Source organism: Amblyomma americanum, chromosome 10, assembly GCF_052857255.1.
Source record: "Amblyomma americanum isolate KBUSLIRL-KWMA chromosome 10, ASM5285725v1, whole genome shotgun sequence".
Classification (NCBI taxonomy): Eukaryota; Metazoa; Arthropoda; class Arachnida; order Ixodida; family Ixodidae; genus Amblyomma; species Amblyomma americanum.
In genome coordinates this window covers 19,196,982-19,222,292 of record NC_135506.1, presented here as the reverse complement: position 1 = coordinate 19,222,292, position 25,311 = coordinate 19,196,982, and the positions used below count along the sequence as shown (strand labels likewise).

The 25,311-nt window shown below is 45.7% G+C and overlaps 1 protein-coding gene across 2 annotated transcripts in view; it reads right to left on the bottom strand.

The window, feature by feature from the left end:
- Window positions 1–25,311, bottom strand: part of LOC144106611 (glycine receptor subunit alpha-3-like) — a 78,417-nt gene that overhangs the window by 17,139 nt on the left and 35,967 nt on the right. For both annotated transcript variants that reach the window (XM_077639458.1, XM_077639459.1), the window contains exon 2: window positions 9,671–9,807. In XM_077639458.1, the coding sequence (XP_077495584.1) occupies window positions 9,671–9,750 (80 nt within the window). In that variant the 5' untranslated portion in view covers window positions 9,751–9,807. The remainder of the gene's footprint in view (window positions 1–9,670; window positions 9,808–25,311) is intronic.

Here is a 25,311-nt window from a genome sequence, read left to right as displayed (position 1 = left end):
CTCTTTCACACACAGCCGCTGGTTGGTGCCATGGTTGTGCTGCGTAGTTGAGGTGCCGTCAGCGTGTTTCTACAGTGTTTTTTTTTTTTGCAGTCGTAACAAACTCGGTTTTCTAGTCATGCATCCGTTAAATTTATGTCCGACATCCACAGATGTAATTTTTCTTGTTGAGATTCAATTTGAATCATAACATTAAAATGGTACTAGGAATGCCATGCTTGGGAAACACAACTAAAGATTTTAATTATTGACAGCTTAGACACCAACTGAAGCAGATCTCAAGAAGGACAACCAGATAAGAAGGCAAAAATGTAACTGCTGATATATTCAGCTATATGCTGTGCCCGACCAAACAGTTTCCCCAGGTCTCCAACACTAATTAAGAATCTCTTGATAACCATTCGTTTTTAATTTTCCCTCATTTTATCTCACTCGCTCTTTATTCTATACGGAAGCTGAATACGGGTGTTTCACACTTGCTTGCTAATTCCTATCTAATTTAATCTGCTAATGCCAACTAAATTTCATAAAGTGAATCAGTCTCTACCTATTGTTACGTTCTGGCAAATCTTCCATTATTCCATTTCAGTGGACTGCTCCGCTACACTTCTGCTCCATCGATATGGCGTTTATTGAGTGTAAAAGTTATCAGGCACTGCAATCATTGCGAAAATCTGAACTGGTCGTTATCATGACACAGGCAACCCTGGCGAGCGTCAAACATTAAAAAAGGCAGGTTATTATATTGAGTTCATTTGCTGAAGTCTGCATCAAGAAATAGTTCATGATGATAAACGAAACGTTTTATTAGTTTCTGAGAAGACTTCAAGCGCCTTCCATACGCATTTCAGGACATCTCAAAGCCGGAGTCAACTTCCCGCTAAACTTAAAAGCACACCACACACTGCAATACCAATAGTCCTTGCAAATAAACATGCGAAAAACACTGAAAGAGCCACTGCCCCGTCAGAATTTTTCTCGGCGCTCGGGCCACACTGTCTAAAGGAGCCACGTGTAAACTGGAAACGTTCTCTAAAAAATATTGTGTAGCCAATTTCCTACGGATGCGTTCCAAAATATCATACATCTAGCATAGCTGAGTAGTCGCAGTATGACTAAACCTGTTTTAACTTCCTCCTGATTATCGCAGCACAGCACTAAAGCGCAAATGTCTCTGAACTTACCAACGATTGCGCACTTCGCAACTAAGCAGCAAGTGAGGTGCGTTTTTCTCGGTGCGTTTGACCAATGCCGCTTTGAAGCATATGTAGATAGATCTTTATTGCAAGCATGAACACATATTAGAGAGGGAGGGAAAAGGCACACACAGCTTGAAGCGTCCCATCCCCCTTAGTGCACAACACAAGGATATGCAGAGTGGTAGAACATGTGCAATTTCACTCTTTCAAATCCCACAGAATAGAACCGAAGCCACGTGGATGAAAGGGTGAGAGAGAAAGAGAGAGAGAGAGAGGGGTGGGTAGTCCGCAGTACATCGCGCTATCTCGGCCTGCTTGGCGAGCGTGCGCTGTCTCGGTTTTTCGCTGCGCACAGCCGCTCGCCGCGAAAGCAGGGGTCGCGCTACTCTGCGCTGGCTGCTGGAGTGAGATAAGCCGAGATGCGAGGAGGTGAAGCGAGAACAGCGCTTGGAGAAGCAGAGAATGAGAGAGAGCGCATGTGTACGCGTATACGTGTATTCGCGAAAGAACGAAAGGAAGGCGGACGATTTGTTTCCCTCCCCCTCAGAGTTGTGTGCGCTCATCCAAAGCCAAAACGAGAAGCAACTCACACAGGCACGCCGAGCCCTGAAGCAAGTTACTACGATCCGGCGCGCTCCATGAGGTAGTGTGGTGATGACGCCGCCCAGAAATGCGATGTTCAACCGCGATAAGGGTGAAAGGAGCCAGCGGAGCACTGATTTTGCGGTGGTTTTGTGATTTTAGGGTACGAGGAACTTTCTTTTCTGTTTTTTTTTTTTGGCAGGACAAACAGCAGTGCCTGTTTGGTCCGCTCGGCTCAGTTTGCGTCAAATGATTTGAAAACTTCAAACCTAGTAACGATTAGTTAGCCCCCTTTTGGTCTCCAAAAAAAGGTCGTCGTCGTTCCTAAAATCCTGCCATCTGCAGCATTAAGCTAGTGCACGAAGTGATGATGACGATGACAATTTTTCATGGCGTAAGTGCAGCTTCGGTAAAAAGGTACCATGGCGCAATGTACTTTTGTCCGCGCAAGGTGTGCTCAAAGACACAATTTTTTAAGAATTTCACCCCCAGATAAGCCGAGCGGAACGACTAAGGAAATCTACTAGCCCATGTATCGGTGATGGGTACCTACCGGTACTTGGGGTTGAAGCCCGCGCCTGCCGCACACGCATGCGGCGAACTGAATAAGAAACATTCAAGTACTACAATCAGCATTGTCCTACAATTTTTCCAGATTGTAGCATTGCAGCCTGCCACACGGCGAATGAGAAGGTTTATTTATTTCAAATACCCTCATGGCCCAGCTGGCATTATTGAGGGGAGTGGAACAAGAAACACAGATAACAGCAAATTAAAATACGTTGACGGGTTACAGCATACATACTGCACTGCACTGAGTTGTACATTATTCAGGAATTGTGCACATCCATGAAAAGCTGCGGAAAAAGAACGAAGAAAACAAGAACTAACAAATCACAAAACTACAAATCAACAAAACAGAGTTCATGTGGGACTGCGAACCGAAGGGCACACATATCATGAACAAGAAATGCAGGCGTTTAACTTTTTTTTGAAATTCTCGAGATCGTTGGTGAGTGCCACATCTGCTGGCAAGTGATTCCACTCGGATGACGTACTTGGGATGAAATAATTTAAGCGAGCGGTAGTGTGACAAGGTGGAACGCCCGCTTTGCGTGAATGGTCAATGCGCGATGAAACATAGGTGGGCGGAAGGAGCAAAACGTTTTTCAAAACAGGATTCAGATTGTAGATCTTAAATGAAAGACAGAGTTGTGAAATTTTTCTGCGCAATGAAAGTAATGGCAGTGACAAAGTGTTTTTCATTAGTGTGACACTTGATGCGCGGTCATAGTTTGTGGGGACCTGCCCTGCAGCCCCCTGAGTTTGCTTTCCCGCGAGGCACCGTGCAGCAGCAGTCTCACCCCGAGGATGAGCGCGTTCCCTTGCCAGTTACATTAACTGGCAAGAGAGGGCGCCAGCGTCGCTGCGCGGGAGACTGCTGAAGCCCGCCCGCGGGAGATGGCCTCTCTTCGGCCGGGATAATGAGCCTGAGCGGACGCGTCGCTCGGGGCTCCGCTCTTCGCCGACGGGGCGAAGAAGCGACGGGGAGACAGGCTCCCGTACTCGTCCTGTCCGGCCTGCGGAGTTTATATCCCTTGCCCTAGCGCGGGCGAACATTCGCTCGGAACCTTGCTGGTGAGTCGGACGCCCTCGATTCATTAGCGTACCTTGTTGCTAGCTGGCGTTATTGTTTCTGTGGCAATAAATGCCTGTTTGTGTCAGCCAATGTGTCGTTCCTTTGTTCCCCCAGAGCAAGACCCGCCGTGGTCGGCGAGCGCTCGGTAGCGTACGCGATCACGGGGTGGGGTCCGGGCGGCTTTGAACCGTGTCAGCCGCGATTGAGTGGGGAGAAAGTACTTATCTCCACATGTCAAACCCCACATCTGGCGCCCAACGTGGGGCCTGCTCTTGGAACATTGGACGACTGTCGGTTCGGTTCGAGGAACGCTCTTTGTCCGGACTTGACAAGTGCTAGGCCTAGAGTGAATTTTGATCGCTAGGACCTGCGGCATGCTTTCTTGAGTGCGAGGTGTATTGCGCTGCAGCATGTTTGAACTTTTCGACATGCTCAGCACATTTTTTTTCCCCTGGAGTTTCTTCGTGAGAATGACTTGGTCCGCATCGAGGGAGTTCGAGGCCTAGCGCCCGCGGAGTCGCCGAGCCCGAAGCGAGTGAGTACGGAAGCCGCGTGGGTGGTCCGAGTTTCTGTATATATTTTCTCTACTATCTCTTTTTCGACTCTGGGAGTCGCGGCTCCGGGAGCCGGGTGGCCTGGGGCCACGGGTGCCGCTACGAGCTCGCTGGTATTGCAGCTCGGCACCGGGCGCTCCGACACCGTCCGATACGGTGGGCGCCGACCGCTCAGAAGCTGCTTTGTGCAGTGAGCGGGGTAGGACCACCCCACAAAGCTGATGTCTCCTCGCGGCTGCGCGCACAAAACCCGTTTCGGGTCTTTGTTGTGGTCACGGTCGTTGTCGGAGTGGTCGTTAGGCCTGAGGCTTTTCGGAGCTGCCTGCACCACATTAAAAGAGACATGACCACCGGACCGTGACGTTGAGAGGGGGCGCACTTTGCTGCCCGTCCGTTTTTTTGTAACCTCGCACGAACTGAGCAGTCTCGTTCAACTCAAAAAAGGGCTTTGTTCACTCGAACTTTGCGTTTGCACAGCCGCCGACACGTTTTGCTAGCGAGTTAGGCATTGTGCCACGAGGCCCTTGCGGATGCCGTTTCCCCTCCCGTGACCTACGTTAAAGGCACGCCGAGAGCGTTTCGACAATTTTGCAGATCCGGTGGAGCCACCCAGGCTTGCTGACCGGTGCACATCGTCTCGCTGCCACCTGCTGCGACGGAGCGGCCTGTATCCTGTTCGCCGCATCCATCCGGGGCAGCTGTGGCGAGACCAGTCAGCAGTCACCTCCGGCTGCTGCTGCCCTGGCGACTACTGCAGGATCCTGGCCTGCAGTTTTCCCACCGGCCTTCGATTCGCGGGCCTGCGGACACGGTAGTCCGCGGGCCATACGAGTCATCCCAGCGGAGACCTTCACGCCGCCTTCGGAATACCGCGGAAGTCTGCGTGGACGCTGTCGGCGTGACCTCAGCTGCAAGACGTGCCTCAAGGACATGAAGACCAGGAGACTCCTCCATAGCATGTACTTTCAGGCGCGTGGGTCTATTTAAGGTTGGGGGGATGTGGGGACCTGCCCTGCAGCCCCATGAGTTTGCTTTCCCGCGAGGCACCGTGCAGCAGCAGTCTCACCCCGAGGATGAGCGCGTTCCCTTGCCAGTTACATTAACTGGCAAGAGAGGGCGCCAGCGTCGCTGCGCGGGAGACTGCTGAAGCCCGCCCGCGGGAGATGGCCTCTCTTCGGCCGGGATAATGAGCCTGAGCGGACGCGTCGCTCGGGGCTCCGCTCTTCGCCGACGGGGCGAAGAAGCGACGGGGAGACAGGCTCCCGTACTCGTCCCGTCCGGCCTGCGGAGTTTATATCCCTTGCCCTAGCGCGGGCGAACATTCGCTCGGAACCTTGCTGGTGAGTCGGACGCCCTCGATTCATTAGCGTACCTTGTTGCTAGCTGGCGTTATTGTTTCTGTAGCAATAAATGCCTGTTTGTGTCAGCCAATGTGTCGTTCCTTTGTTCCCCCAGAGCAAGGCCCGCCGTGGTCGGCGAGCGCTCGGTAGCGTACGCGATCACGGGGTGGGGTCCGGGCGGCTTTGAACCGTGTCAGCCGCGATTGAGTGGGGAGAAATTACTTATCTCCCCATGTCAAACCCCACAAGTTGTGGATGATAAAACGAGCGGCACGGTTCTGAACAGCTTCCAAAATAGATATAAGGGACTTAGCTCGAGGGTCCCATATCGACGCGCCGTATTCAAGCTTTGAACGGATCAATGTTTTATAAAGAAGTAGTTTGACTGAAATGGGTGCATTCGAAAAGTTTCTTTTTATGTAACCAAGCATACGATTAGCGTTTCCAGTAATGTATGTAATATGCTGGTTCCGGGACAGATTTGATGTCAGATGAACACCGAGGTATTTATACGAGGTAACCGGAGCTAACGAAGCATTGTTGATGCTGTAAGAGGCTGGTGGCGAGACGCCTTGACGTGAAAGTGCCGTGACGTGAAAGCGCACATTTTCTATTTAGCAAAACGGAGAGTACCCACCGCGGTGGCTCAGTGGCTAGGGCGCTCGACAACTGATCCGGAGTTCCCGGTCTCGAACCCGACCGCGGCGGCTGCGTTTTTATGGCGGCAAAACGCTAAGGCGCCCGTGTGCTGTGCGATGTCAATACACGTTAAAGGTCCCCAGGTGGTCTAAATTATTCCGGAGCCCTCCGCTGCGGACCTCTTTCTTCCTTTCGTCTTTCACTTCCTCCTTTACCCTTCCCTTACGGCGCGGTTCAGGTGTCCAACGGTATATGAGACAGATACTGCGCCATTTCCTTTCCCCAAAAACCAATTAATATTAAAACGGACAGTCGAGTTAGTTGGTACATTTCTCGACTATAAACACAGCACCGCGATAAGGGACGAAGAAGGAGGACAAGCGCTGCTAAAAGCGGAAGTTTATTGGAGAAGACAATGATAGGTAACAGATACCAATGCTTGTTCTTATCCATGATGTCTGAATTTGTATCAGTAACGCATTCTGCATCGTGTTGGGAGGCGCATGCGCTCCTGGTTGCCGACCGAGTGTATATTATTCATCTCTTTTACAATAAACATTAGTTGTTAGTAGCTCTTAAATGTCCTCTTTTTTTTCGTTCTTTGAACCGGCGCTGAGTTCAGAGTTTTCTATTTATCATTACCCATAATGCGGGTCGATAAAAATCATTCCTTTTCTGATGTCCCCAGTGAAGGCATCATCAGAAAAAGAATTCTCGGAGGCTTGGTGAAACAGTGCTGATGTACAAAAACTTCTGGATAGAGCTGGTTCTCTTCACTCTGCCAGGCTCTCTTTTTGAGCTGCAGGTGCCCAGGTCTTGTGTTGGATCTTGGCATGGCCTGATCGAGTGCTAGCATATCTAAGTGGGATGCATGTTTTTTTTAATTCTAGATATAATGTAATGCAGAAAAATTATGATTTCTGACTAATACGCGAGATAGCTGGGTCGTCTTATGTTTGTGCGTCAGCACTGCCAATGTTCCAGGCTACTTTGGTATTACCTGGAGATAGGGTGGACACTCATACCAACAGCTTGCAATATTTTTATTTCTTATTTTTGCATTGACCTCGTAATATTTGGTCGTACCGAGATAAACAAGAAGCATCTGCATTTTATACTGCCATAAAACAGACCTTGGTGTCAAGTTAGAAACAACATTTCCTTTCGTTCTGAGTGAGCGGGTACGCTACCACATTTCTCGCACAACTGTCGGTGTTGCTCTTGCTTGTGCCTTTGTGGCTATGAAAGATGATGTGTTACAAAACAATCCAAACCTGCTCAGTCTTGAGGGCTTCTTCTAAAAATTGAAGAATTCATTATCACACGTTATCTCTTCTCGTGTCTTTCTTATAGTCAATGTTGTCGTCATGATTAAGTAAGAATTATTGGTCAATATATCAAAAACAGAAAGCGTTCATGAAAAGCAACGTTATCCCATTCTATCACTAGAAAATTTTCGCGCATTTCACAATTTCTTCTCAAAAATTCTATATAAAGTTGTGTGCATCAATGTACTACCCATAGAAAAACGCCCTATGGGCGTCTGTGGAAATAGCTATGTCCGTCTATGGCCTTTTATGAACGTCTATAAGCACTCATAGAGGTGCTTGTTGCCAGCTATTGAAAAATCTATGCCACTAAAGATATAGCATTGGAACCATACAACTGTCTTAAGCTCTCTATAGAAAAATATATCTGCCTGTATCTACAGCTATAGATAGAAATAGGAAAGGTTTATAGCTGTTTGGGCCAAAATCCTATAGCCGGCCTTAGGGCATTTTTGTATGCGTACACATACGCAGATGGAGTGGGCGCAACAATAGTGTTATGAGAAATAAATAGAATGATGTGAAGAAGGGTTGTTTATCGAGGAAGAGAACACAGCCGTGTAGGCGAGGAATGGCACCGCTCCTGAAAAGCTTTTCCCAATCCCACGCGCACTTTTCTCCACGTCGGCGCATTTTGAACGCAAGCGGCAATGATAATACTAGGAAAAATGCCTTCAGAGAATGGGTCCGCCAGAATGGGACACACGTAACTTAGACCTTCTTCGTCCGCTTGTGTTTTTCTCGCACAAGTAGGCGCTCGTAAACTTTACTGACATACTTATTCTCGAACACTTGCTGCGTTGCTGTACTAGGTGAAGAGAAGATGCGGCGAAAATGTTTGCGGGAAAGCATCTCGCTGCATCATTTATTGAGAATCCCAGTAGCCTGAAGTATATATTGTTGTTGAAAGAGCTTGAACGCATTTGTAGACGCACTGAGCGTAAATAATTCAGCGAAGTGTAAACATCAGGCTGAACGTTACAATCATATCCAAAGCGAATTTTTGCGAATCTCATGACAATCGATCACATTTGCTCTAGATGCACTAAAATATCTCACTAAAAGGAATTAGTGAAAAACAATACATATTAAGGCACTCATTGGTTCTTATGTGAAAAAGACTGCCACCAAAAGAGAGGCAATTGTATACAAGCTCAATACAAAAAGCTATTTATTTTTTTATTATTAACACTGTTTATCTTTTGCTCACCTCAGCTTTATAGATGAGAAGATAGTTTTCACGTACAAAATTTCAAAACTGTGGCCTGCATATCTCTTAAACTAAATACTAGATTAGCACCGTCATTTCGTCCGGGAGGTGTTTTCGAGTAGTCCCTTTCTTCTAAGCGCGTACTTTGTAATATGCGCTTTTTCTGCTAGCCGCATAATTTGTAATATGCGCTCTTAGTGGTACAAGTAGGTACTCAATAAATTAGTTGCTTTATAAAGCTAATTATGTTCACCTCGAACCCTTCAAACTGGTTTCAAAACTTGCACACGGATATATCAGAGTTCCATCTTGTGGACTACTGGGTCTAGCTAAAGTAACCTTATTTCCTAGCGAAATGAACATCCTCGCATAATGAAAGCTCCCCTAATGTAGCTCTGAAAAAGTATTTTTTTTTCCCTTGTGTGTATGTAAATGTTCTCAACAAAGTCTGCTTCTATGCCGTGTAACGGCTGCCTGGGCCTCGTCAAGCTGTATACCTACAGCTTTTAGTCCAGGCAGCCGCCAGAATTATCTGGAAAATAAATAGAATTGAACTGAATCACCACATTCTTTTGCCGCGCAGTCCTCTGACGATGACAGTTAATGCTAGCAATCGTTCTCAAAATGGCGATGGGATATTTAGTTAATTTAAGTGACTGGCTAATTTTAGCGATGAGTTTTCAAAACACAGGCCACGGTTACTTTAGTTAGCAGTAAATTTGAACACTTCTCTTTTCAATGCTGCAATCGTTCTGCAGCAAGAGCTGTAACAGCTGTACCACGTGATATGTCATGCGGCTAAAAACCGCCGTATGTGCTCCTGCTCTCAGGCACGTGGACAGGCAACCGACTGCGGAGGGGGAGAGGTGCCATTCGAGATAGACGTGGAGCCGTACACAGGCATCAGGGACTAGACTCTGAAGACGTTAATGGTCGCTCCGTGACGTCACAAAGTGTAGGCTGGAGCGTATGAGCTGTATGCGCGGAAGAAAGGCAAGCGCGAACGTTATTCTCTCAACGGAAACTCTAAATCAGCCTATGGCTCGAGCCCTGCTGAATCTGGGAACACGGAATTCGTGGTAGCCCGCTTTTCTAACCACTCGTCTCCCCCTGTCAAGGCCTGCCAAGGTTGCGCCTAACACGGCAGCCTCCCGATAACGACACACGTCCGATACTCACGCCGAGACCGAGGCTGCTGCTGCTGCGGCGATGAACAGTGCGAGTGTCCCGTTCCAAGGAAGGCGACCAGGATGGCTCATGTCTCCCGGAGGGGGGCCGCATCTGGCTCGGCCGGCGCACTGGAATTTGGCCTCATCCTGCGGCACATTGGAAAAAAAAACGGAGTAACATTTGGCGCGTGAGTCATTCAAGAAGGGTGGAATGCTTATCGCTGTCTTATTGGAAAATTTTATGGCGTAAATTTGCCAGCCAATAAGAGAGCGATAAACATTTCACAAAATGGGGCTGCAGAAAGTGAGTTGGTCGGGTGATAACAGGGAGTTTTCGGGGATAAGAAAACCGCACCTGTCACGGGAAGGGGTTATTTGGAGGGGTGTGGAGAAAGCCTCATCCTAGAGTGGATTTAAGTAGGCTAATGATATCAATGAACCCTCCCACTTGACCCAGTCGCGTGGTGTTGTTACCAATGGAAAAACGATTTCATAATTTGGCACATTTCAGGCAAGTTATTTCAATGACCATGCCAAACTAAATTTTTCTCCCGAGACTCTGTTCACGTAAAAGTTGTATCGCGATATTACATGTATCCTGATCGTGTCTTTTCAGCTATTTCGTTTCTCGTGTAACGCTCAAGTGATGATTTCTTCTTTCTTTTCATCAGATTATAAGCGAAACAAGAGCGGCGTTACATCAGGCGATTTCTTAGATACGATTTCTTCTCTTTTTTTTTCCTCGTCGTATTATAAGCGAAACGAAAACGCCTTTACATCAGCAACTACTTTTTACCGAGGATGGCACAAGAGCAACGTAGCAAGCGCTTGAACTTCACTCAAAACCAGAATTCTGACGTAAACATCCAGCTCTAAGATTTCAATACAGAGACCGAGCCACAGTTTCCAGGACTTAATCTCGCCGTGACAAAGACAAGAGACGGTCCGAATTCGGCTAAATTAGTAGTGCTCTTTAATGTCTGTGGCTTGCAGAAGATAACAGAAATGAGCGGGTGGACATTGCGTCGTATAGTCCTGCCAAGATCAATATTCAATCAGGCATTCGAAGTTGTGTGCAGCAAATGGCGCGTGAATGTTTCAGTTGGGCCTTCTCCTGAATTCTGGGTGGGCACAGCTTGTCTGCGACATGCTCGCGACGTGATGTCCTCCTCAGAGAGCTGTTCGCAACGAAAGCAGTTCCGCAAACGTAGGAAACGGACCTCCACACAGTGATTCTCTCGTCGTCTCTCTCTTCACTTCATGCCGTGCTCCTATATTGGGCCTTCTTTTTTGCTTGAAATTCTGTTTTACGCTGTAATTCTGCTTTTACTGAGAGACTGGCTGGAAATCTCATTTTTATACTTTGATCAATACAGAAATGAATGCTATCGTCTTTTTTTATAGGCTCGAGCTTTATACACTGCGTGGAGAAACTACTAAACACTGATAAAATTTCTCAATAGTCGTCGACGCCCTCAAACTTTTAAATCAGCATTTTGAAGCCGAGGAAAAGTAATAAATGCTCACTAATATTGTAAATACCAAAAAACCCTAATGTTCTGGCCCTTGTTGTTTCCTCTTTTTCGCGCTGTTTACAACAGATACCAAGAACGGGTGCAAAATTTTTAAAAGCGACAAGTGTGCAGTGCACTGCGAATATTCTAGTTACCCAGACTTATTTTAATGCTCGCGAAGCGCTAGAGCACAAAATGAATGAAACTTATAGGTGTATGCTCATTCTCTTGGATCGCTCTTTGTCCTAAAGGGAATATGAGAAGCGGGGGAAGGGGGTGAGGGGGAGAGTCAGCGGTTATACGTGGTGCCAGAGACTACACTCCCTGGCGAAAGCAAGGAGGGAGTCTTGCGTAGCCATTTGGGTGTTCCACAATCACGCAGGAGGACTGACTCATGGACGAAATCCATTCACATAATGATACTCAAAGACATTATTTTCTTAACAGATGATCAACGACGGCAGCACCACCAAGAAGCCCATTTCGAATTAGTCATTTTCTATCTTTTGACTAGTTGACTTTTAGAAATTTATTAGAACCAAAATTTATGTGCTCACAAAAGGCTCTGCTGGCTTTTATTAAAGCATCCATAATATCAACTTATTAAGCAGAATTTTATTCTGGCGGAAAATGACTCGTCAGTTGCCGACGTCCGAAAACAGTTATTAATTCAGGTTCCTTCTTTCAATCAAAAGGTCATCTTGAAAATTTGTCTAGGATTCAAATCCCCGTCTACGTTGAAGTGGATAAAAGAGGAACCGCCAAACAATCAGAGGTGTAAACGATACCTTCTAATAGCAGAGAGGCATTTGCGACAGCGTCGTTAAAAGACGCGCATCTAGAAGATACGAGCTGCTTAAAGGATTAATGAACTTCGTTTTCTAGAGTGCGAACATCTAGGCACAAAACGGTTTTGCCAGCTACTTTATCTGTTCTCACTAACTGAGGCCGACAAAATTTAGAGCGGGGTAAGAAAGATGTGGTGAAATAAGCTTATTTGCGTTGATAGCTTTGTGCGAAAATTCTAACTGTGATAATCTACGAACAATTGAGGGGAACGAATTTAATTCCCCGTGCACTAATTTTCCTCGGCTGCTGTCGGTGCCCTGCCAACGCTATAAAAAATTACTGTCATAGAGAATCAGCTCAGCTATGAAGGTAGATTGTGAAATTATTGTTGAAATATCGGCTCATTATTACTGCAATTTCTTTGGATTGGAAAACCTTTGAGCACAACCGTATAAAGAAATGCTATACTGGAACTCCAAAACAAGATTATGCCGGCAGTCAGAATATGCACAGGACACATAGTAACTGCATAAATTGCAATAAAAAACAAAACTTTTCGCTTGCTCAACAATAAAACGAACGAAGGGCTATACTCGGGAACGCGGATATAGCGTTCCACGCTCCGTTATAAAGCCTTCAATATTGAGACCGATGCGGTCTTTTTGATATACATCAAGCGCCAAAATTTCATTTTGAACGTTGCGGTGGAGCAAGGAAATTCTCTCATTCCTCAAGAAATAAATTCTTATTCGCGTGTTTTCCACGAAGTGCTGTGAATTGCGACCCTAGGCATAAAAATTCCTTTAGTTCGGTATCGCATTCCACCACTCCACGTCAGGCTAGATATGCGCCAGGAAGTTACTAGAATAGACGGGGCTGCATGCTTTTGATGTTGCATAAATGACGATTATTAGAAGTTCGCACTAGTAAACAATTTATTTGATATTGCTATCAGTGGTAAATGTTTCCAACGTGAGTTGTTTTAGACATACGAATACGAATACGGTTTATTTTCATGTTTGTACAAAACATGGGGAGATGGAAGAAAAAGCTACTGAACAGCAACTTGACAGGCTCGCATCCCCCTTGTTTACATAGGCAACAGCAGCTCATACAATATACATATACTGATCAGCATACACACACAAACACAAAAAAAACACGTTTTGATGGATATTTTATACATCACTAAAATTGGTGAAAGACAATTTCCGTGTAATGTATAGTTACGAAACGCAGTGTAAGTATGCATGATTGAAAATACTTCAAAGATCTGAAAGAACAGCAGTTATAAAACCAGACATAAACATGCCATCGAAGGTAGTAGCTTTCAATATGGATAGGAGATAACAGGCAAATGGTGCGCCATTACTTATCACTACTACTTAAAGCCACTTATAGTCATTACTTATAGCTTGTGCTCGTGAAAACGATCTTGTGTACGGCGTACCTCATATAAAATTACCCTTACTACGGGCTTTAAATGTGCAAAGACGCGATCGCTCGGAAGATGTGCAGCTATGCTTTAAGATAGCCCAACTTACTACCTACAAGGTTAAATACTAAACCACACAGGCCGATTTTAAAGGTAGCCTATCTTGCCTTGGCAAACATCCGTTAAAGAGTTTATGCTTCGACCTTTTAAAGCAAATGTCTCTGCTTTGAGGAAAAGGCAGTATTTGCCACAGAGTACCCAGTTTCGAAATAGTTGTTTAAAAACGGAGTCACTGCATTGTTATTGCGGCAAAATTTAAGAGGAAAAAGCTGCGTAGACAGGTTTATTGAAACACTTTGAGGGCTCTAGTTGCGGGAACTCCTCAAATCGCAGCCATTCACAGAAGACTAAAAACGCATCGAAGCATACTGAATATTCACTCTTCTCGGCATGTCGTAACCACAAGTTCTGGAAATGAGGCAGTATGTCAGGCCCCCTACTCCTTCAGGGGTTCTTGCAACAACAGCTTCTTTCGTAAGGGCCATCGAAGCTGAAAGGCCACTGTCAGACGCACGCCCCTCTTTGTGCGAAGCTTTGAAAACACACTGGGACGATTTTGTTCTCTGCTTTGGCATCGCGAGAGAGTTTGAAACGGTGGAGGAATCACCTCTCTTCGTTTGTTTATTTAAGCGGTAAATGATAGCTTGTGATCTCCTTCGCTTCTTTGAAGCACTAATTTGAAGCGCAACAAACAATAGGAACCTACACTTGGTATTCTTTCATTATTGTTACCTGCGTTCTCATCTTCCAACTTTCTTACACAACATTTCGCTACCATAAGATCGGGCTGTTCTCTTCCAGCTCTGCAGGCCTTTTCATAGGCTTCTGTTTCAATGCCATCGGCTGAACCACGACGTTTGTAACATTACTCTGTTGTGAGCCACATGAATAAAAAAGTAGTTTTGATGCATACGCTACTTCCTTTCCTACACAGCATACAAAGGTTATGGAGGGAACTGTGACATCATAAAAAGAAATCTTTTAAGCCACACAGAAGTGGTTTGGTTATTCGGGTTTAACGTCCCAAAGCGACTCAGGCTATGAGAGACGCCGTAGTAAAGGGCTCCGGAAATTTCGACCACATGGGGTTATTTAACGTCCACTGACATCGCACAGCACCCGGGCCTCTAGAATTTCGCCTCCATCGAAATTCTACCACCGCGGCCGGGATCGAACCCACGTCTTTCGGGCCACCAGCCCAGCGCCATAGCCACTCAGCCACCGCGGAGGCTCGAAGAAGTGGAGTTACCCGCCTCAAAGTAAGAATGCACGGCAACATAGTGCCGCATCATGAGGTGCGGTGAAGGCAGTCTATTACACTAGAACACATGACATCGCTGTGTCCCGAAATCTACGAGTTACGCATGCGATACCTATGAGTGGTCACGTTGGCGCCTGTTGGAACGTGAAGACGTATATAGTCACTGGGCACGCAATGAAGTCACAAACAACACACAACTACATGCCGTATCTGCAAGGCGGTGACTACATTAACAACCAGGCCATATTGCCTTTACTGCATGCCTCATCTGCAAGGCGACATCTTTTCACAAGAAGGCGTCACGTCCGTCTTACGATTAATGACATGAGATAGTCTCTTGTCAGTGAATAATATTGCCTTCATTGCTTGAAGGAGTATAGACGCCTAATTTTGGTGGAATGTTTTCTTCCCTGCAATGATGCGGAGTAGTCTGCTGCGTATGAATTGCCATGTGATGTTCGCCTACGACTGCTAAATAATTTATAATCGAAATTTTTCTGCCATGCTGTTTTGATTTCGGTTTCAACAGCCGAACGATGGCTGTGACGTCAGAGTGTACTTTTGTGTCACGTGAGACATAAAAAAATGTCCATATAACCTCTGCTTCATCGTTTTAATTTACTGCAATGCTCAAGCCAGCCTTGCTCAAGAGCCAGAATGACAACGAATGTGGAAGCAACGATTATATCGCAGTTTTTTTATTCGTCACGTGACCTGTAAGCACACTTTGACGTCACAGCCGTAATTCGGCTGTTGAAACCAAGACTGACACAGCAAAAGAAAGAAATGCGATAATAAATTGTTTAGTTGTCGTAGAAGAAAACCATGTGGTAATCCAGGTATATTAATTAATGCATTACGCATCATTACAAACAAAAAAACACGCGCCCAAAACTTGGGTGTCTATACTTCTTTTACTTCCAGTGGTAACAAAAAAGGAGAGCACCGGAGCTCGGGTATTCATTTCTTGCTGTTAGGAAGGTCGAAGATTATTCATATATCTCTGTCATATCTTACTGCACTTGGTAAATGCTGTATCGTGCATATATTTTATTTAAGGATTTTAAAGCCAGCTCCAGACACATACAAAATTCATACCAGATTAAGAGGGGAGCACGAATCTTCTTGTGCATCAGTGTAATTAGCTGTCAAGATAAACGTGAAAAAATCATAACCCATGACGTTCTAATCTCTACAGCGTGCTAATCTCTACAGAACAAATTTTCTAATGCCTTTCTTGTTTCAGTGACGTGCGCAAAGTTTATAACGCCTTTATTTGATACAGACTGATCTCTCTTTTGTTGATACTGATAACTTATTCAGCCTGTCGGCCTTAAAAGTGTTGAAAGTAATTTAGAAACTTTGTGATACCTTAATCTCAGGCAACACGGAATGAGATGGATGGGAAGTTGCCTGAAGGGTGTACCCAAGGGTAGATGAATAACTTTGCGGCAGGCGAAACACAACCTCCTAAAATGTGTCGCATCAAGGTAATCAGCAGCCTTGCGCACAAGAATCTTACTACGGCTTCCAATTTTCCCTTCGAATAATCCTGCGAAGTTTTATGGCTACGGCTAGGCGATTAGTCGCTTGTTTCTTGCAGTTTTCTGCAAGAAAGTGCTTTTATACCTTTATATTACACCTCCATAGAGATACTAAATCGAAATTCCTAATTAATAAGTATGGATTGATCTTTCATCGGAAACACCATTGAAATGTATGTCTCTGAATGCAAAGGTCGTCAAATTTCTAGAAAATCACAATAAAATTTCCGCAGCTTTTGCATTCAAATCTCTTGCCAAATAGGGTAGTATTTACGTCATTTTCATAACCCATGGTCCCCAGGGCTCTACGTCTCACTAGAGCAAAGTCACCAAGTTTGCGTAATTTGCCATGACGTCAACAACGACACGTTACGGCGGCTACTGCGGCTGGCACTCCTTTGGGTGCGTCGAAGAATGTGTGTTGAAGTGTGCTTCAAGGGTTGCTTTTTCAGTGAGATTTTCCGTGCTCAGGATTTATCCATCGACAGTGTCAGTTTATTCATCGATTAAATAGTTGTGCCGTGCACATATGGATGCCAACAGGTTAGTGCTTTCTTCAACAAACGTCGCATAGCGGGTGAGCGGAGGGATTTGGAGTCAAGCCTATTTTCGTGCCAAGGGACAGCAGTGCTTTGGAGAAGAACGTACCCTTCTGCAGTGTTTTATTCACCATCAGCATGAACTCTGCGGCAGTGCGATCCTTGCGATTAAAGAATCAGTGCGCTGTGCGTCTTTGCAAGCGCCGTCTGTAAAGATTTCAGCGAGGTGCATTAATCTACAAACCGGTGAATTTACTTGTTGCACATCGTTTCGCACAGAGTCATGGCAGTTTAGCATACATGCGTCTGGGGTTGTCGTCAAAACAAGGGCGGAAACAGTGTCATGGTGCGCAACCTACATCTCTTGTGCGGTTAAAAGAACTTCCAGGGCCAGGCAGATGATGTACGTAGAATAAAAGAAAGCGTCAAGGTGAAACTAGAGCCCACCGGTCCCGTTTATTTGCATGACCTAGTGCCTAGCGGTTCCCTTATAAGTAAAGCGCGATAGTAAGTTTAATTAATCACGACACTGTTAAACCCGATAGGATTATATGTACCCCGTGTTACTGGATTTTGTGGTGTGTTGATATTCTCGAGAGCAAAGCCTGAAATGAAATGTTCTGCGATACAGCCTAAGGAATTCGCAAGAGAAGCGTACTCCACTGCAACGAAGGAGCCACAACTCCTTCAACCGAACTTGGCAGTTTTTTAATAAATAAATAAAAATACTGAACTCGAGAGCAGTGTTCGCATCCCCAACCACCCGTTCAATCAAGAAAAAAAATCCGCATCAGCCAGCAAAGTGTGTTTTTTTTGTCATACATCGGTGGCAGGACGTATTGCATGTTTAGTTACAGTACTAATAAAGGTGGTAGTACTGGTGCGGGTGGTTCGCGACATAAATAATTAAGGTACCTTTCACTCCAACGGCATGATGACAGGGAACGGGCAGAGTATTTACGCCATCTCGTTCTATCAGGACCAAGCACTAGACAATCCAGATTTTATGGTACTTAGCGTGCATGGATGTGCACAGGGAATCGTAGTGGTTTTTTATTCGTTGGCAGGCATACTGGACGTCACCAGGTAGCGCTGTGTATCCTGGACAAACACCAAACAATTTCGTGGCGATAATAATAGGATAGCGCTAAAGTTGTCTTCACACAAAAACTCCGCCAATGTCGGAGAAGTTCTCTGATAGATCGAGACAGTTATCACGTCACAGTTGCCTCGCGACATTCAAGGACGAATGAAAGCGCGCGACAAGATTTGAAAATCCATCCTGACCACAGAAGCTCGGAGGCTGTGACAATATCTACATCGCAACCCGAGCGGGCAAGGGTAGCAGAGGGCTTGAGTGTGTCAGCTGGATGGATGACTTAATAAGTTGGTTTAAAACACTTTTCGCTGCGAGCGGAATTCCAACCCGCTGCAGTACGAACAGATCAGCTTCTCTGGCCGCTGTGTTAGACCACTGCGCAGCCGAACATCCCACGCGTTTAACCGGCAGTCTCTGGCGCTGTGCTTTAGATGTCGTCATCAACTTCTATCGCTGCGCAAGTAAGTATATAACCAAGAGCACGTGGGCAACCGCAGGAGAAAGCCTGAATTAGAACGCATGGCTTCCTTGCATAGTACAATAGCAAAGGTTAAATGAAGATGTGGCGGCTCCCGCATGGGTTGGGAGCTGCCCCTGGTTGAGCATAAACGGGCTGCGTCCGAGAGCTCGAACCAAAAGTGTTTGTAATGAATCTGGAACACACCGCTATCGCGATGCACTGTTAAGGTGGCTTAAGCGTCCTCATAATGTTTTCAACTAAAAGAGAGATAAAGAGGAAGAGGGAAGGCAGGGATACTAACCAGAAGGGCATTCTGGATGGCTACCGTGCACTGGGGAAGTGGGATGGGGGATTGAAAAGGAAAAGAGATAGGGAGCCAGGGAGACAGCCACAGATGGTCCCTCAAGCCAATTGTTCTCAGGAATCTGAACAGTGCCTTCTTGGCCTTCAGGGCAGTCGAATACTGTGGCCACGACCCCAGGATGCTCTGGAAGCATGGGGATTGCGATAACCTATTATTCGTACTAGGCGCAAAATATCACTTCTGCAGTGGTTCGTAGGACAACTTTCGCTACTTCTGACGACCAGAGAAAATCAGTTTGTTGTACCACGGATTCAAAATTCAAATTATGATTTCAATTTTCTGAGGCGTACGCCCCGAGGTAGCAGCTGAATGAACTGAAATCACATGAGCCGTATTTCTGAGAGTACGTTGTTAAACACCTGAAAGTGTTGGTCACAGTCAAAAACAATAGCCAACGTATTTGATTTTGAACGCGAAAGACTTTAATGGCTCATACTAGCGGCCACGAGCCTGTCCGTCCGTCCGTTACGCTCTTAGCAACTGGATAAGAAAAAAATCATCGTGCATGATGGGATTCGAACCACCATCCTACCATTCCACAGCTGAGGGTGCTAACGACTACGCTACTTCCTGCCAATGCGCATGTAGTTATCCTTGTCTAGGGCGCTGGAGATTGTTTCCGGAAAGGCGTCGAATCAGACGTACGGTTGCCTCCCAAACGCCTTCCAGTGTCTCCAGCATTTATAATTCACACACAATTCTGTACTTAACATCTTAACCATACATCAATGACACAAGCAGCAACACGGCGCTAAAGGCTTTCGCCTCACCGCACTTTAGGCCAACAAATTGCCTCCCCCCCCCCCTCTGAATTTTTCTGGTTGCGTATGAAGCCCTAGTGTCCACTGGGACGTGTGCACACCACTAACATAAGATAAATTCGGCACATGCAGTGATAGTGCCAAGCGAAAAGAACACCTTCCCACGACAGCACCTGCAGTTTTTAATCGCCCAAAAGATGCCTGAAGTGCTGCACAGGACTTATGGCAGACTTCGTCATATTAAGAACTGGTGCAGACGCCGTCAGTAACATACCAGTACACTAACGCAGTAGTGAAACAAACTATTGGGCCGAATTTAGCGCACAAAAAACTGAACAGCTCGGCGGTGGCGTAGAAACAAGGCTGATCGTCGAAAGCGCGTTCAATTTCTAGCTGAATAAGAACTTTTGAGATAAGGCACAAAAAGCAATTATGCGAATCACAAACGCAGAACCATTTGCGCGTGGACATGATCATTGAAAAGAAAGCTGGGTGCATCTCGCGCCACAGACAGAATGTACAGGCCGCGTGTCGGTGGCACTGAGCATGAACAAATAAACATTACAAATACAATCTGCAGCCTTTGGCCAACGATAAAGAGCACTGCCAACCGTAATATAACCCTCTTTCTTGAATGTTGATTGGCAGTTTTATTGGGAACAAGGGGGCCGCTTGTGAGTGATAAAGTCTAATTCACTCGCTTTTAACTTGACGAGAAGCCTGGACATTGTCTTACTGAAATGGTTCATCCTCACCAGACCCTATAGAATGCTATATATAAACTAAACGCCAATATTTAAATTGAAATATTAAATAAACTACAGCATTACAGAGATTACTTCAATCATTCCGAAAGAAACCATATTATCAGCAGGCCAGAAGTTCGAAAGTCAAGGATGCATGAGTTGAAATCATATAAAAAATGGCAACGCAGCATTTGCGACAGCATCATTGCAGCATCTCTGGACCTTGGTTTATTCCGCGCGACCTCCATGATATGTGCCTGATTGGTCTGCAAGCCAGTACTTTCGGCTTCGGTTGCTCAGTACAAGTATACAGTGTGATTTGCGAGCGCTATAGACACACATTGCAGCTTTGTCTTCGCGCTTTCTCCTTCCATCCTGTCTTCGAGGGTTTTTTTTTCTTTTCTTTTTTTTTGGTGGGGGGGGAGCAATTTATCTTCTTTGTTCTTTTTTTTATACTGTTTAATACTCTGAACATAAAAAAATATATTCCGCGTTAAAAGATCGACCGTGCGCTAACCAATTTCTTAAGCCGTGAAGAAGCAGAGTTACCGAATCCGCGCAATGAGCCGAGTAATGAGCAGCCCTCGCCATCCGCTACCCAGTTAGTGTGCCTAAGAAGTACATAGATGGACGACTCAAGGCACCCTTATTAAGGAATTCTTTTAGGATCCCCGCGAGCTGAGCAATGGGATGCAGTCCGATAACCTTCACACTTGGCCGGCTCTCTGCCATAACTGCCCCTCAGAGTCTCGAAAAGCCGTTAGGGTGAGAAGGATGCTCAGCTCGATACCTTTTCTCTGAATGCCGTGAGGGGTAATTTGTTCTCCCGAAACGATTTGCTCATCCCGTCGTCCCACGCGCAGCTAGTGCGCAAAAAAAGAAGAAAACAATCGAAAGAACCGTCACCGATAAGGGTCGTTACTCTCATCCTCAAGCCATCGCTCTTCGAGGATATTATGAGGTTATTAGCGTGTAAATCTTTCAGGGGATAACGCGTGGAGCGTTTTCATAGCGAATATCTTCATATTTATCTTTGTCTGATCACTTCACTTAATATTACTTTGTTTTGCCTATATGCTTTTTCCTAGCCGTCTCTATCCTTCTGTCGTTCTGTCCCGGTTTCTTGTTACTCTAGCGACGTTGGGCGGATTCGCTCTCACGAGCGCTTCCACATTACGACGGCTGGGCGAGCAGATTTACAGCAGCATCCAAATGTCTTGTTCCCGCGTTTCTTTACTTTCGCTTTTAATTCCTTTTTTGCGCAGTGAAGGCTAGAAGCTTTGTGTCCGAGCCAGGCCTTGCTGCCTATCTACTTCGCCCACTCGCAGAATACCTCATCGGTAATCTTGTTTCCTTTGGCTCAGTGAAGCTCGGCCGGAATGACAAGCACGTGCCGGCGGCGACGTATTTGTTGAAGACCCGGAAACAAAGCACAATCGATTGGAAAGCGGATAAATGGGTGAGATTTGATCAGCGCAGATTTCCACGCTCGAAGGACACGCGCTCAGACGCGAAATAGAAGGCCAGCAAGTCGCACATAAATAAACAATATGGCCTCAAAATAACGTCCAGAGTCATTTACTAGCATGCGTACGATGTGCCGCCGAACTGAAAAAGAACCCGCCATATTTTTGTTTTTCAAACAACAAGAGAATGTAGCGGTCTGCAGCCGTTTCTAACTGAATCAACATTGCTCTTTAGGTTTAAATTTTTAAGGAAGCAATAAAGTTGATCTTAAAAAAAGAAAGCTGAGAAAAAAGACAATAATCAAAATTAAGCAACGCTACTGTTCTGCGTGCCAGCTTTCGCTTTGCTATTTTTAGGGTCGTTGGCAACGCTCCCGCACAAAAAAAAAAGTATTTCTCATCAAAAGTATTACACTTCCTAACTTGAGGCTTGTGAAAGTTTTCACCTAGAGCTGGATGTTTTGGGTCGAAGCGCTCATCATGATTCATTGCTTTATCTGTTGCAATTGCTTGCCAATATTTTTTGTTGTGCTTCGTCAGAATGACTTGTGTTCAATAGCGAAATATAAGGTTCTCATATTGCTTGGCTCTTCGTTTCTATTCTGCTTAATCTGCCACCATACACTTACGAATATAACAAAAATATTTCTCTTTAATGTGCCACTCAGGACAGCCCAACTGCCCTTTTTTCCACAGCAAAATCGCATAGTGAAGCCGCTCGAGGCAGTGTTGACGCATATTTAAGAAAAAAGAGATTTTTAGTCTTCACGCATTTCGATTTCTCGAGAACTGGCGAAATGTTTCTTACGTGAATATATTTCAGTAAATGGTGTGCAGTAAATGGTGACCGGATTTGAATAAATAATTACTTCGCGATATCAAATCAGCATCACTTAGGGAAATACCTTAATTTAACTTTATTGATATTTTCCACACTCTGAAGCCACACGCGGCGCCATTTTCTGTGCGAGTGCGAAATGCCCTTTGTATTCTTTTTTTCTGCTTTATTTTTTGCCACATTACACTTTTTCTCTGCGCAGGACTTTGTTGTAGATCATCGCATACGTTGAAAGAAACCAAGCTTTTGTAGGTACTCCTTTTTGTTTTTCTTTGGCTATCATATACGGCCATTTATTTTTGCCTTCAGCAATTATTACAGATACATTTTTCAATATATCATGCGACTGGCCGCCGCGGTGGCTCGGTGCTTATGGCGCTCGGCCGCTGACCCAAAAGACGCCGGTTCGATCTCAACCGTTGCAGTCGAATTTCAAAGGAGGTAAAATTCCAGAAGATAGTGGTCTGTGCGATGTCAGTGCACGTTAAAGGACATCATGTGGTCGAAATTTCTGGAGCCCTTCACGACGGCGTACCTCATAGTCTGAGTCACTTTGGGACGTCAAGCCCCCAGAAACTACAAACCTAAGAACCATAAACCATGTCACTCATATGAGATATCTCAGTGGCTCTTTGTTAAGCCTGTTCTCATTAAACCATGCGAAGCGGGTTACAATACTTAATGCGAAGCACCTTGAAATATAGACCTTCCTCATGTAGAAGCTTTGACGTCGGAAAGCAGGTGAACAACAGTTCACTAGACCGTAAAAAAAACACGGTATCCTGAACAATAATAGGGAAACGGTAGACAAAACTGCAAAGAATGTGATTCACCTGCAACAAAAAAAAAATTAGCCCATGACACTAAGTAAGCAGCAAGAGAGAAAGATATATACGTAAAAAACTATAAAGAAGGCAAGTTTAATGTTGCGTCATCGGAGAGATCCCATTCGTTCTATTTGAGCATGGCTGTTTCCTACGAGCCTCGTCGTGCGAAAGCTTTGCCGCCAGAATACCTCTTCTCCTGAGCTCTTGAATGCCCTCGCGCTCTACAGCGTCGGCTTTCAACTTGAGATTCCACTCAGCCGTCCATATACTGAACGCTTTGCGTGCTGTCTGCCTACCGCCCGAACATTTCTTCCACTGTCCGTGTCTTTGTCAGGAGACGCTCTAAGATCGGCCCTCCACATCAGACCGTACACTGAGAACTTGCGTAAGCGTAGGATGTTTTATAACCACCCTTGGAGAACTCCTTTTTGTTCTCGCCTCGATGCGCTGAGCCTTCTAGGTCTTCCAAATGTAAAAAAGGCCATTCCGCGTTTGCGACACTGAAGTCGATCTGTTTACAGTGGCGCTGTCAGAGTAGCCTACTCCTGCTCTGTTGCGAAGCTCTTGGCGGACAGCAGAAGAGGTTTCTGAAAAGCCCTTGTCACACATCTTTAGCAGCGCTATGCTGCCAACAAAGCTGAAAGCCTCTCTTACTCACCCAGTTCTACCTTGAGCTGTGGAGCTGGTGCTCATAGCGCTCCGATTTGTCATGAAATGTGTACGCTTAGTAACTTTTCTATTCGACGAGATGTGTCGCAAGATATATATAGGGGACTCCGGGGAACCTTCATAAGTTGACGTACACAAATACAAACATATGCAGGCGTTCAGCCGCCGCGTTGGTTCGGTGGGTATGGTGTTCGGTAGCTGACCCGAAGCGCGGGGATGTGTGTGATTGCGGGCGCGTTGGTTTCCTTTAGATATATAGAGACGAAATGCTAGAGGCTTGTGTATTGTGCGATGTTAGTGCACTTCAACGGTGCACTAAAGAGGAATCAGAACTCGTATTTTTACCGCGGAAACTCGATATACATGACACGAGCATCCTTGGAAACCTCGACTTATTGACCTGTGAGGCCGATTTCCCTAATTTAAATCGGATTAAACGTCCCGGCTCCCGCCTTTCTTTTTTTTTTTTGAACTCAATGCTGGAGGTAGGTGGAATCAACCAGTGCGTACAGTGCGTTTCAGCCAGTCCCGTGGCGGCTTCGCTTTCGCTTTTATTTTGTTTTTAGGTTTCTGTGAATAAGTAGTTTAAGTCGTAGACAGCATAGCCGCAAATAGGTCCACGGAAATAAAAATACGTGTGGACTCTTTGATCTGCGTATCACTCCGCAGATGGCAGAGTAGTTAAGTGGCGAGCCTGTGCCAGATTCATTTTCTTGCTTCTTTTTGTTTTGTCCCGGACCTTTCCGAACTCTCGACGGCAGAAAGTATGGATTTGGCAGCAAAGTTGGAACTGGCGTTCAAGCTAGGTTTAAACAAGGAAGAGGCGATGCGTCTCTATGACGAGTAGGCAAAGAGGCAGAAAGAGGAAAGGGCACAAGCACGCGGAGACGCTCGCGAGGCATAAGAGCGGAAGGCTAAAGGAGATAAACGGGAGAAAAGAAGGATAGGACGGAAGAAGGAGTTTCGTTTGTATAAACAGGCGCATGTCGTGAGTGGATATGAGGAGATCACGGACGATGAACAGCGTTCCTTAGTGGATACAATATATTCCAAGACCAGCCAGAGTTTGTTCAAGAAAGCTGATGGCCTCTTTTGATGACAAAAGAGATGATTTTTTGGACGCATATCTGCAACGATTCGAGAGGATAGCTTTGGAGCAAGGCTGGCAGCGCAGTGAATGGGCCACGGCCTTGAGCTTGTGCTTAGTCGGGGAGGCGCTGAATGTGTTTCGGAGGATGCCTGCTGCTGATTATATGTACTACTAGAAAGTCAAGAAGGC